This window comes from Scyliorhinus torazame, chromosome 2, assembly GCF_047496885.1.
Source record: "Scyliorhinus torazame isolate Kashiwa2021f chromosome 2, sScyTor2.1, whole genome shotgun sequence".
In the NCBI taxonomy this organism is placed as follows: Eukaryota; Metazoa; Chordata; class Chondrichthyes; order Carcharhiniformes; family Scyliorhinidae; genus Scyliorhinus; species Scyliorhinus torazame.
In genome coordinates, this window is record NC_092708.1 from 39297710 (window position 1) to 39311438 (window position 13729).

At 49.4% G+C, this 13729-nt stretch overlaps 1 protein-coding gene across 2 annotated transcripts in view; it reads left to right on the plus strand.

Moving 5' to 3' along the window:
* The first annotated feature begins 2418 nt into the window (after window positions 1-2418).
* Window positions 2419-13729, plus strand: part of epb41l5 (erythrocyte membrane protein band 4.1 like 5) — a 211912-nt gene continuing 200601 nt past the window's right edge. The window contains exon 1 of one of the 2 annotated variants that reach the window (XM_072470182.1): window positions 2419-2929. In XM_072470182.1, the coding sequence (XP_072326283.1) occupies window positions 2750-2929 (180 nt within the window). In that variant the 5' untranslated portion in view covers window positions 2419-2749. The remainder of the gene's footprint in view (window positions 2930-13729) is intronic. The other variant, XM_072470187.1, reaches the window with a different exon arrangement.

Genomic DNA, 13729 nt, shown 5'->3' on the forward strand with positions numbered 1-13729 from the left:
GAGTGGGGGGGGGAAGAGTGGGGGGGGGGGAAGTGTGTGGGAGGTAGGAGTGGGGAGGTAGAGTGGGGGGAGGTAGAGTGGGGGAGGTAGAGTGGGGGAGGTAGAGTGGGGGAGGTAGGGGGGGGAGGTAGGGGGGGGAAGAGTGGGGGGGGAAGAGTGGGGGAGGTAGAGTGGGGAGGTAGGGGGGGTGGAAGAGTGGGGGGGGAAGAGTGGGGGGGGGAAGAGTGGGGGGGGGTAGAGTGGGGGGAGGTAGAGTGGGGGAGGTAGAGTGGGGGGAGGGGAGAGTGGGGGAGGGAGAGTTGGGGAGGGAGAGTGGGAGGAGAGTGGGGGAGGGAGAGTGGGGGAGGGAGAGTGGGGAGGGAGAGTGGGGGAGGGGAGAGTGGGGGAGGGAGAGTGGGGGAGGGAGAGTGGGGGAGGGAGAGTGGGGGAGGGAGAGTGGGGGAGGGAGAGTGGGGGAGGGAGAGTGGGGGAGGGAGAGTGGGGGAGGGAGAGTGGGGGAGGGAGAGTGGGGGAGGGAGAGTGGGGGAGGGAGAGTGGGGGAGAGGTAGGGTGGGGGAGAGGTAGGGTGGGGGAGAGGTAGGGTGGGGGAGAGGTAGGGTGGGGGAGAGGTAGGGTGGGGGAGAGGTAGGGTGGGGGAGAGGTAGGGTGGGGGGAGAGGTAGGGTGGGGGAGAGGTAGGGTGGGGGAGGGAGAGTGGGGGAGGGAGAGTGGGGGAGGGAGAGTGGGGGAGGGAGAGTGGGGGAGGGAGAGTGGGGGAGGGAGAGTGGGGGAGGGAGAGTGGGGGAGAGGTAGGGTGGGGGGAGAGGTAGGGTGGGGGAGAGGTAGGGTGGGGGAGAGGTAAGGGTGGGGGAGAGGTAGGGTGGGGGAGAGGTAGGGTGGGGAGAGGTAGGGTGGGGGAGAGGTAGGGTGGGGGAGAGGTAGGGTGGGGGAGAGGTAGGGTGGGGGAGAGGTAGGGTGGGGGAGGGTGGGGGAGGGTGGGGAGGGTGGGGGAGGGTGGGGGAGAGTGGGGGAGGTAGAGTGGGGAGGTAGGGTGGGGGAGGTAGGGTGGGTGGGGGAAGAGTGGGGGGGAAGAGTGGGGGAGAGTGGGGGAGAGGTAGGGTGGGGGAGGGTGGGGGAGGGAGGGTGGGGGAGAGTGGGGGAGGAGGGTGGGGGAGAGTGGGGGAGGGAGGGTGGGGGAGAGTGGGGGAGGGAGGGTGGGGGGAGAGTGGGGGAGGGTGGGGGAGAGTGGGGAGGGAGGGTGGGGGAGAGTGGGGGGAGAGTGGGGGAGGGAGGGTGGGGGAGAGTGGGGGAGAGTGGGGGAGGAGGGTGGGGGAGTAGGGTGGGGGAGAGTGGGGGGAGGTAGGGTGGGGGAGAGTGGGGGAGGTAGGGTGGGGGAGAGTGGGGGAGGTAGGGTGGGGGGAGAGTGGGGAGGTAGGGTGGGGAGAGTGGGGGGGGTAGGGTGGGGGAGAGTGGGGGGGGTAGGGTGGGGGAGAGTGGGGGGGGGGGGAGAGTGGGGGGGGAGAGTGGGGGGGGGAGGTTGGGTGGGGGAGAGTGGGGGAGGTAGGGTGGGGGAGAGTGGGTGGGGGTGAGTGGGGGGGGAGGTAGGGTGGGGGAGAGTGGGGGGGGGGAGGTAGGGTGGGGGAGAGTGGGGGAGGTAGGGTGGGGGAGAGTGGGGAGGTAGGGTGGGGGGAGAGTGGGGGAGGTAGGGTGGGGGAGAGTGGGGGAGGTAGGGTGGGGGAGAGTGGGGGAGGTAGGGTGGGGGAGAGTGGGGAGGTAGGGTGGGGGGAGAGTGGGGGAGGTAGGGTGGGGGAGAGTGGGGGAGGTAGGCTGGGGGAGAGTGGGGGAGGTAGGGTGGGGAGAGTGGGGGAGGTAGGGTGGGGGGAGAGTGGGGGAGGTAGGGTGGGGGAGAGTGGGGGAGGTAGGGTGGGGGAGAGTGGGGGAGGTTGGGTGGGGGGGGGGGGGAGGTAGGGTGGGGGGGGGGGAGGTGGGGTGGGGGGGGGAGGTAGGGTGGGGGAGGTAGGGTGGGGGGGGGGGTGGAAAGAGTGGGGGAGGTAGAGTGGGGAGGTGGAGTGGGGGAGGTAGGGTGGGGGGGGGAAAGAGTGGGGGAGGTAGAGTGGGGGAGGTAGGGTGGGGGGAAGAGTGGGGGAGGTAGGGGTAGGGTGGGGGAGGTAGGGTGGGGGAGTGTGGAGGGAGGGTGGGTGGGTGTAGAGGGAATGTGTGGGAGGGGAGGATGAGGGGAGTGTGGGAGGGAGGGTGGGTAGGGGGTGTGTGGGGGGAGGGTGGAGGGAGGTATGAGTTCGGGGCGAAGCCAAGGCGGACGAGACGCATGGGCAGCGCTTAGATCCGCCTGGACGGCCGGCGGCAGGATCTGACATCCCAGCGGCTGTCTGGAGAATTAGGAGATGCACTGCTCAGCTCCTTAAATCCTAGAGGATGGAGGGGCGCTGACGCCATTTCCTGGGGCTGGCTTGACGCATGCTCGTTAGCTGGGAGGAATTTGGTTAATTCCAGGAGCAGGGAGCTCTTCTGCTCCATGTGTGTGAGTCCAGTTTCACCTCTTGTGCAGTTTCACGCCGCCCCTCCGCGGGCGGATCAGCGCTGGGAGTCCGCCGGTGCTGCTGGTTACATTGTCTTTGATCAGCTACATTATAATCTTTGATCAGTTACATTATATCTTTGATCAGTTACACTGTATCACTGATCGGTTACATTGTGCCTACTGCCCACTCTCTCTGCCTCCCCTTTCCCAAGCGAGCAGGGAGGAGGAGGAGATGCTGGGCTTCCTTCGGCGGACACTCGGGCGCCGCACGGTGCGCCGACACGCCGACAAGGAGAAGCAAAGGGAAGCGCAGAGATCGGGCACCCACATCCCAGCGGCCGGGGACTCTCGCTCCATCATCACCTGCAGAGTCTCGCTGCTGGACGGCAGCGATGTCAGCGTCGATTTGCCGGTAAGACAAATGCTTCCCTTTCCTTTTCGCGCAGTTGATCGGAAATTTCCCTTTCAAATCGACTTGCGTCCCAGGGCCGCTCACAGTGAATCCTCGGGATTTTTTCTGGGCGAGGGGAAAGAGTGAAAATATTCATTTTGAACTTATTTCAGTGTCGGTTCACAAACTTCCCATGAACTGGAAATTTCTATTCCAAAGACTCATTGCGAATGTGTTTCCCCTGTTAATTAGTGAAGGTAATTCGTGACTTGGACACGCATTGTGTTTGCAGCCCGCTTCAGGTAAGGAGGAAGATAATGGGAGGAAGCTGTAGAGATTGGCCATGTAATTTTTTTTGTTGGGGGGGCAAATAATTTGTGGAATTTCACTAGTGATGAAAGTTTGCACCCCCCTCCCCCCCCCCCCCCCCCCTCCGGAAATGCTGAGGCTCTGAGGCCAATCAAAGTGATCGCCACTAGTCTACACGCTCATTAATAATAATAAGATCACTCTAGTCCCGGAGGAGGGGCAACCGATCTGCTTTGTAAAATCTTTCTGAAGAGCACATTGATCGTCAGCCCAAAAAGCAAAAAAACTGTAAGTGTGAAATTTAAAAAAACACTTAAGCGTTGAATGAAGACAGTAGGTTATTCAGTATCTGAGAGAAAAGATTGGTTGACATTTCGGTTTGTGTAATGTTGGTCTCAGTAACTTTGGATTAAATGAACGTGTGCATCTCATTGCCTTGAACCTTTTTTTTTGGTGCACTTTTTCCCCCTTTAGTTAAATTGGTGTTTATATTTTTAGTAAGTCATCGCTCTGGGTACACACGCCTAAAAACTGTATTTCATTCATAATATAGGTAAACGTACATTGTTCAAATTTGACATGTGAAACACAAAACAAATTTTCCCCATCTGTTGCTCATTACATTTACAAAGTTCATTTATGGAGGGTGGTGACAGCCTTCAGTCTCCTAAGATGCTGGTTTGTGTTGTGGTGGTCACCTCCATGTCTTTTTTAAAAATAAATTTAGAATACCCAATTATTTTTTCCAATGAAGGGGCAATTTAGCGAGGCCAATCCACCTAACTTGCAAATCTTTGGGTTGTGGGGGTGAAACCCACGCAGACACTGGGAGAACGTGCAAACTCCACATGGACAATGACCCAGGGCTGGGATTCGAACCCGGGTCCTCAGCGCCGTAGGCAGCAATGCTAACCACTGTGCCACCGTGCTGCCCTGTCACCTCCATGTCAAGCATTGCATGGGAATGTCTCCAGAAACCCACTCTGGCCTGGTGGTCTGCCGACAGGACAACGAGCTGACAAGGGGCATGATTCACTGGCCTCTGTTTTCTCTCGAGCCTCTTCTTGGCCAGCGGAGATTTTCTCTTCTATAATAATCTTTATTAGTGTCACAAGTAGGTTTATATTAACACTTCAATGAAGTTACTGTGAAAATCCTCCAGTTGCCACACTCCGGCGCCTGTTTGGGTACACTGCGTGAGAGTTTAATCCGGAAAAATGTGAGGTAATGCATTTTGGTAGGTCTAACACAGAGGGGAAATATACTGTAAATGGTAAAACTCTTAGGAATACAGAAAGAGAGAGAGATCTGGGCGTGCAGGTCCACAGATCTTTGAAAGTGGCGACACAAGTGGACAAGATAGTCAAGAAAGCATATGGAATGCTTGCCTTCATTTGATGGGGCATCGAGTATAAAAACTGACAAGTCATTCTACAATTGTATAGAACCTTGGTAGGGCCACACTTGGAATATTGCGCACAATTCTGGTTGCCACTCTACCAGAAGGATTTAGAGTCTTTGGAGAGTGTGTGTGGGAGGTTTGCCAGGATGTTGCCTGGTCTGGAGGGTGTTAGCTATGTGGAGAGGCTGAATAGACTCAGATTGTTTTCATTAGAAAGACGGAGGTTGAGGGGTGACCTGATAGAGGTCTACAAGATTATGAGGGGCATGGATAGAGTGGATGGGCAGGCACTCTTTCCCAGGTTGGAAGGGTCAGTCGCCAGGGGGCAAAGGTTTAAGGTCTGTGGGGCAAAGTTTAGAGGAGAGGTGCGAGGCAGCTTTATTACACAGAGGGTGGTGAGTGCCTGGAACACGTTGCCAGGGGAGGTTGTGGATGCAGATACATTAACGGCATTCAATAGGCATCTTGACAAACACAGGGATAGGATGGGTATAGAGGGATACGGCACAAGGAAGTGAATAAAAAAAAAAAAGAAAAATGAAAATCGCTTATTGTCACAAGTAGGCTTCAAATGAAGTTACTGTGAAAAGCCCCTAGTCGCCACATTCCGGCGCCTGTTCAGGGAGGCTGTTACGGGAATCGAACCGTGTTGCTGGCCTGCCTTGGTCTGCTTTCAAAGCCAGCGATTTTAGCCCTGTGCTAAACAGCCCCATAGTGCTGAGGGTTTTGGCAAAGGTCGGTATCATGACAGGCTTGGAGGGCTGAAAGGCCATTTCCTGTGCTGTATTCTTTGTTGTTGTCCAATTCACCTGACAAGCACGTCTTTCAGGACTTGTGGGAGGGACTTGGAGAACCCGGAGGAAACCCACGCCGACACGGGGAGAACGTGCAGACTCCACACAGACAGTCACCGAAACCAGGAATCGAACCCGGGTCCCTGCTGCTGGGAAGCCACAGTGCTAGCCACTGTGCTGCCGTGCCGCCCATGTTCCCCTTTTCCAATGCCCTTCCGAAGAGTCAACCTCCAGAAGTCACGACTGTCATGATGTTGATTACATTTGTTTTGCTCTTTTTTGGGATGCGGGTGTCACTGGTAAAGCCAGCATTTGTTGCCCATTCCTAATTGCGCTTCAACTGAGTGATTGCTGGGCCATTTTAGACGGGCATTTAAGAGTCAATCACATTGCTGTGAGTCTGGAGTCTCCTCTCGGTCAGACAGGGTAAGGATGACCGATGTTCTTTAGGGAAGGAAAATTAGTGAAACAGTTGTTTTTCCCCCCGCAATAATCAATGATCATTTGTAACACCATTATGGAGACTAACTTTCAATTCCAGATATATATTTTTCTCTCCCTTTATCTAGAGATTTGTAGAATCCCCTAGAGTCCAGAAGGAGTCTGTTCGGCCCATTGAGTCTGCACCGACCATCCAAAAGAACACGGCCCACTCCTCCACCCTATACCTGTAACCACCCTATACTTAACCTGCACATCTTTGGACTGTGGGAGGAAACCGGAGCACCCGGAGTAAACCCACGCAGACACTGGGAGTACATGCAAACTCCACACAGTCACCCAAGACTGGAATTGATCCCTGGCACAGAGGCAGCAGTGCTATCTACTGTGCTGTCATGTTGCCGCATGTGTTAAGGCTTTGTTCATCATGTCCCTGTGAACAAGGCCCATTTTTGATCTCTCGACATAGCTGAGGGTGATTACAATGCTGCAGGAATGGGCTATACACCAGGAATGTTGCTCTGCACTTTAATATTTGAAGCAACAAAACTTGTTGCAAAGAAATCTGGGCAGCCAGTTGAGTGGGGTGCTGAAGGTGCTTGGTCATGCGACTTGAAGTTCCCATTTTAATATATTAGCTGCTTTAACCACAAGACCTTTTGCATCAATCACACTCCTGCCTGTACCAGGAGGTTGCAGGTCTGAGTGCATAATGCTATCTGACATTCCCTCCGTACTATATTGTTGGATGCACTGTCTTTTGGATGGGAGGTTACATTTTTGCTCCATCTGCATGCTCAGCGTTTTTTTTTAAGTCACAAGACACTATTTGAGCAGGAAGTTCATTGGCCTCTTGACTAATACCACAAAAGTCAGATTAAAGAACCGTAAGGCTTTACAGTCAGGATGAGGCGGCACAGTCCACCATCTTTATGCTGTGTTTTGACGAGAGCAATCCAAAGCAAATCCACTTCCCTGCTTTTCCGCTCCATATTTTACTTATCTATTTTTCCATTACTATATGGAGTTGCCTCTTCAAACAATTCCATGCCCTGACAACACTGAACAATTACATTTCTCGAACTCGCTTCACTCAGGAACTCTGTGGTCACTAAAACTCGCTCCAACCAGAAGACTTTGTCTTTCCCTCTTCACTTCACCAATTCAGTCTGCTCAGCTTGGTATCTGTATCTCAAGGTATTTGGTTCGATCCCAGCTCTGGGTCACTGTCCGTGTGGGGTTTGCACATTCTCACTGTGTCTGCGTGGGTCTCACCCCCACAGCCCAAAGATGTGCAGGGTAATTGCCGCTTAATAATAAAAATTTAAAAAAATTGTATTACAAATGTACTTTTGTTTATCAAATTCTCCTCTACATATATGCCTATTATTATTTTCTTGAGTTTTTCTGACACGTGGTCGCATAATCTCAGCATTAGCTCTTTTGGGTTTTCCAATTCTGTGCAAATACCCAAATATGTAAATAATCTTTATTATTGTCACAAATAGGCTTACATTAGCATTGCAATGAAGTTACTGTGAAAAGCCCCTTGTCGCCTGATCGGGTACACTGGAGGAGAATTCTGAATGTCCAATTCACCTAACCACGTCTGTGGGAGCAAACCGGAGCACCTGGAGGACCCACGCAGACACGGGGAGAGCATGCAGACTCCGCACAGACAGTAACCCAAGCGGGAATTGAATCTGAGTCCCTGCCGCTGTGAAGTACCAGTGCTAACCACTGTGCTACCATGCCGCCCAAATATATCATAGACATGGTCAGATTAGTTATGAATCAGATGAGGATCCAAGCTCCATGCACGCACCTTTTAGTCACTTGATAGATTTGCTTTGGTAATTTTGTTTAGCTACTTGTCTCTTGAGGTCCTCGAAGCCTGCTTGGTTTACAATCGATCGCAATGTGATAACCGCTGTGCTGCATAGCAAACACTGAGCCAGCATCCGGTTGTCTACGAATAATTTAGCACCAGGTTCCCCATAAACGTGTTAACTGGAGAGAGAAACTGACCACACTCTAAACCTGAATCAAGCGGCTCTACGCACTGACCAAAGTCGGCTATCCCAGGCCAACCGCGATACAAGGGCCTGCTCGATTTAGTGTGTTGCTGTTCTGAGGTGCTCTTTCTCTCTTTACCCCCCCCCCCCCCCCCCAGTTTAAATTCATAATTACACAGAGCTGCTTTCTTGACTTGCAGTTAATCATCCTAATAAACTGTCGCACTCCTATTAGTGCAATAAATTACTGGTTATTTGTTTATGTTTCCTTTTCACTTAAAGATCTTAAATTTGTTGGATATTGGTGCAATAAATTACTTTACAATTGGGCTTACAATGGCTATCAATGGATTTCCATTGCTAATTAATCAGATTACAGGTTTATTTGATGTGTTTGCTAAACCAGCAACCGCAGGCTGCCTTATCAGGATCCAATCCACCACAGTAAAGGTTTGCTTGCCCCACCACCGACGCACAGGGGCAGCAGTGTGTACCACCCATCAGAGGCACTGCAGCAACTCACGAAGGCTCCTTCGACAGCGCCTTTGAAACCTGCGACCTCTATCATTACAAGGACAAGGGCACCAGAAGCATGGCGACATCACCACCTACAAATTCCTCCAAGCCCCGCACCATCCCGACTAGGAAATATATCGCTGTTCCTTCACTGTCAAAATCCTGGAACTTGCTTCCTAACAGCACTGTGGCTGCACCTGCACCTTACTGGCCTGCAGTAGTTTAAGGAAGCAGCCCATCACTGCCCTTTCAAGGGCAATTACTGATGGGCAATACGTTCTTTTTAAAATAAATTTAGAGTACCCAATTCATTTTTTCCAATTAAGGGGCAATTTAGTGAGGCCAATCCACCGAGCCTGCACATCTTTGGGTTGTGGGGGCGCAACCCACGCAAACATGGGGAGAACGTGCAAACTCCACACAGACAGTGACCCAGAGCCGGGATCGAACCTGGGACCTCGGCGCCGTGAGGCTGCAGGGCTAACCCAATGCACCACCGTGCTGCCCTAGGCAATACGTTCTGGCTGAGTTAACAACACCTACATTCCAAACATGACATTGTATATTCTACCCATTAAATTGCTTACTTTTGTCAGTTGGCCTCTGTACGTCCATCAACTTGTTCCTTTGAATGTAATACAGTCTTAGTCTTTTCAGTCTAATGTTATCCTGCTCTATCTGCATTCTCTTATTTAGTCCCTCTGGATTGTGCAATTTGGTGTCATCCCTGGCTTAGCTAGCATCATTTTCTTGCTGTCAGGTGGTTGTAGGTTTAATCCTCTGAGGGCTGCATTGTCACAGGAATTACATTAGATGTTAAACTGAGGCCTCAATCTGCTTGTTCAGGTGGACATCGAAGGCTCCATGGGAGTATTGGAAGGGGAAGAGTGGGTTTATATCAGAGAACAAAGAAAATTACAGCGCAGGAACAGGTCCTTCGGTCCTCCAGGCCTGCACCGACCATTCTGCCCGTCTGCCCTTCAAGGGACCATATTCCTCTATTCCCATCCTTTTCATGTATTTGTCAAGACGCCCCTTAAAAGTCACTATCGTATGTGCTCCCACTACCTCCCCCAGCAGCAAGTTCCAGGCTTCCACCTCCCTCTGTGTAAAAAAAAAAAACTTGCTTCGTACATCTCCTTTAAACCTTGCCTCTTGCACTTTAAACTTATGCAATGGTCAATGTTTAATCCTCAAATCAACATTATTAAATTAGTTACCTACAGGTTTATCTCCATTGTTTGTTATTTGTATGTCTCTGCTGTGTACAGATTTGTTACAGCACTTGAGATATCACTTGCGTACTTCAGTGACTAGAGATATGCACACTATTCTAAGTATACTCCCACCAATGCTGTATAAAATGGCAGGAATACGTCACTATTTTGGCTCCGTATTAACCTCATTTGCTTTACTCATTGCCACCAATCATTGACAATAAAGGTCTATTTCATTTTCCATGCATGTTATTTCTTCCATTTCGAGTAAAAGTCCCTGTATTATTTTTGACCCATCTGGAGCTCTTTGCATTTTTTTACATTGAATTGTGTGCCCTCTTCCCAACTATATTTAACTCTGACTAATTTGTTCTGTTCATCTTTGGAGTCTTCCACCTTCATTAGCTTTTCTCCTGGCCTGACAAGATCTTGATTTTAAATACACATCCTTGATTTTGAATCTCTCCATCGCCTCGTACCTTCCTCCCTCACCCAGCCAGAGTGTCTTTGAGACAGAGACAGATAGGTTCTTGATTAATTAGAAGATCGGGGCATATCGGGAGAAGGCAGGAGAATGGGGATGAGAAACAAATCAACCATGATCAAATGGTAGGGCAAACCCAGTGGGCTGAATAGCCTAAGACCTTTCCTATATCTTATGGATTAGAGATATCTATAATATCTCTCCTTGATGAACCCATATAATTTTACTTCTATTCAGGTGCTCCAGGTTTTTTTAATCTTTTGAGTTCACGCATATTTGATGCCAAACTTATTAGTCTACAGTTTCCAGGGTCACCTTTATTAATAGTGGGAATAACATCTGCCTTTCTGCAGTTCTTGTGAAGTTCACAATATTCATTGATTTCTGAAAGGTTAATGTCAGTGTTCTTGCAATTTCCTCCCTTATCTCCTGAAAGAACATCTCAGAAACTTCATTTCTGACCCTGAGAATGTATTCACCATTCTAAGGCTGCCCATCTGTTCATCAACCATGCTGATAGTAATATGAATATTGTCACCATGTAGCTCTATAATACCTCTTAACTCAATTGAACCACTGTGTTTGGTTGCACAAGTCTGGTAACTGTTCTCTGCTCACTGTGCTTGACTGGTTAAGTCTGGGTACGGACTCAGAGCAGAGGAAGCAGATACCCCGGAGGCTGCTAGAAGGAAGAGCTGAGATAAGCCTGGTGCAGACGTTTTGTGATTGCAAAGCTATTTTGAAGCACTGTCAATAAAACTGTTGTAAACTTAAAAACTCAAGTCATCTCCGCATTGCTTTGAGATATTTAAAATGCACAACAAACCGACATATAAAACATCTGTATCTTCCTTGGCAAACAAAAAATCCCTTGCTTAGTAATTTTGCAGCCTGTGTAGCATTGATAATAAATGATCATCCTGCTCTCTGTCAATAGTCACATGCCATTCTGCCTTACTTTTCTTTCTAATTCAACAAAAATAATACATTGGGATAAAGGGTCATTCGCTATTGGAATCAACTTGATATGATAAACTAAGCTTCTTATACTGTGCAACATTTAAAATTTATTTTTTATCCATAGCCAGTTTTCACCCTTTCCTACTCTACCTGGTTCTAGTTCCATGGGCATCATGGTTATTGAATCTGGTTTACAGAACATCAGTCCAAACTGAACAGACGACATGAAACTGAAATCTAGTAAATGATGAGCATATTAACCAAATTCAGGAGGGGATACAACCGAACCCTGTGAAGTGCTGGATTTCACTAGGACGAACCAGAAGAAGTAACCTAAACTAATGATGCACTTTTACAGGGGATGCAAGAACAGAGGCCTGGGGTTACAAACAAAGGGCAGCACGGTAGCAGTGTGGATAGCACAATTGCTTCACAGCTCCAGGGTCCCAGGTTCGATTCCGGCTTGGGTCACTGTCTGTGCGGAGTCTGCACATCCTCCCCGTGTGTGCGTGGGTTTCCTCCGGGTGCTCCGGTTTCCTCCCACAGTCCAAAGATGTGCAGGTTAGGTGGATTGGCCATGATAAATTGCCCTTAGTGTCCAAAATTGCCCTTGGTGTTGGGTGGGGTTACTGGGTTATGGGGATAGGGTGGAGGTGTTGACCTTGGGTAGGGTGCTCTTTCCAAGAGCCGGTGCAGACTCGATGGGCTGAATGGCCTCCTTCTGCACTGTAAATTCTATGTTATACATATGCAAATCTTTGAAGTTGGCAGTACGAGTTGAGAAGGCTGTTTTATAAAGCGTTAACTGATGGAGGTATCGAATACAGAGGCAAGGAAGGTGTGATTAGTCTGATAGCTCCCTGGTTAGGTCACAACTGGGGAATAGTGTTCAATTCTGGCCACCACAGGCTAAGAATGATGGCCAAGATCTTGGCGAGGATGCCGATGTGATTTGCAAGAATGGTACCTAGGTTGTGAGATTTCTGATAATACGGAGCATCCCGGAAATGCTGGGATCATTCACCTTGGAGTAGGGAAGGTTAAGAGAAGACTTTAAGAGGGGTGTTCAAAAATCAATGTTTTTGATGGAGTATATATGGTGAAATTGTTTCCACTAACAGATGGTCTGTAGCCAGAAAAACACAGAATTTGAGGTAATTGGCAAAATGACCCAGAGGCGAGATGAGGTTTTCCCCCTCTCCTGCAATAATGATCTACAATGCGTTGCCTGAAAGTAGCAATCATAACTTCCTAAAGGCAATTGGATTAAAAAGAACAATTTGCAGCGTGATTAGGGAAAGGGTAAGGGAGTGGAACTAAATTGAGTTGGCAAAGGCCTCGTACTGTGGTGATCAGTCAAAGTGGCTGTTCACATGAGAGAAATGACAGCTTAAGTGAAGTTCACATTCCAGCTCAATATTTCATTTACCCAACAAGTACAACTTGGGATCACTGAATAGCAATGGGGGACTCCTGGTTTCTGTGTTTCCCTTGCCCCCAACCATTTCAAACCCAGGGCTTCTAGCTGCGTAGCCAGTCTTTTCAGACCAGTTAACACAACAGAGGCTGTGGATTGAACTTTAGAAAAGGGGTTGTTGCTGGGTTTTTAAAATTATTCTTGGGATCCGAGCATTACTGGCTAGTCCAGCGTTTATTGCCCATCCCCAATTACCCTTGAGAAGCTGGTGGTGAACCACCTTCTTGAACCGTTGCAGCCCATGTCGTGCGGGTGTACCCACAGTGCTATCTGTCACAGATTGATACAACTGAAAGGTTTACGAGACCATTTCAGAATCGATCACATTTTGCTGTGGATCTGGACAGACAGCGGTGTAGTGGTAATACCGCTGGACTAGTAATCCAGAGATCCAGGCTAATGCCGTGGGAGCACGGGTACAAATCCAACCATGGTTGCTGGTGAAATTTAACTTCGATATAAAACTAGCCTCCGTGACCATGAACTTAATGATTGTTGTGAAAGGTTTGTTAATGTCCTTTAGGGGAGGAAGTCTGCCCTCTGGCCTCCATGTGACTCCAGACCTACAGCAATGCGGTTGACTCTTAACTGCCCTCTGCATGCCACTCAGTTCAAGGGCAATTAGAGATGGGCAACAAATGCTGGCCTTGACAGGAGCAGAGGAAACAGATACCCTGCAGGCTGCTAGAAGGAAGAGCTGAGATAAGCCTGGTGCAGATGTTTTGTGATTGCAAAGCTATTTTGAAGCACTTGTCAATAAAGCTGTTGTAAACTTAGAAACTCGAGTCATCTCCGCATTGCTTTGAGATATTTAAAATGTACAACAAACCGGCAAATAAACAACATCTGTATCTTCCTTGGCAAACACAAAATCCCCACATTCCATGAGAAAATAAAGTAAAAAAACATATTCAGCAGACTGGGTAAGGTTGGCAGATTTCCTCGGATAAGTGAACCAGATGGGGTTTTGTGACAATCTGGTATTTTCTTGATCTTTATCAATGATACAAGCACTTTTAAAATTCTAGATTTTAATAAACAGTTGACATGGTGGGATTTGAACTCCTGTCCGTGGAGCATAGATCTGAGACCCTGGATTACTTTTTATCATTATGCTACCATCCGTTGGCTCACTGAGGATCTGGGCAGGCAATGCACATTAAAATACACATTTTCTTTTTCTTTATCATTCCATATTGGTGCCAG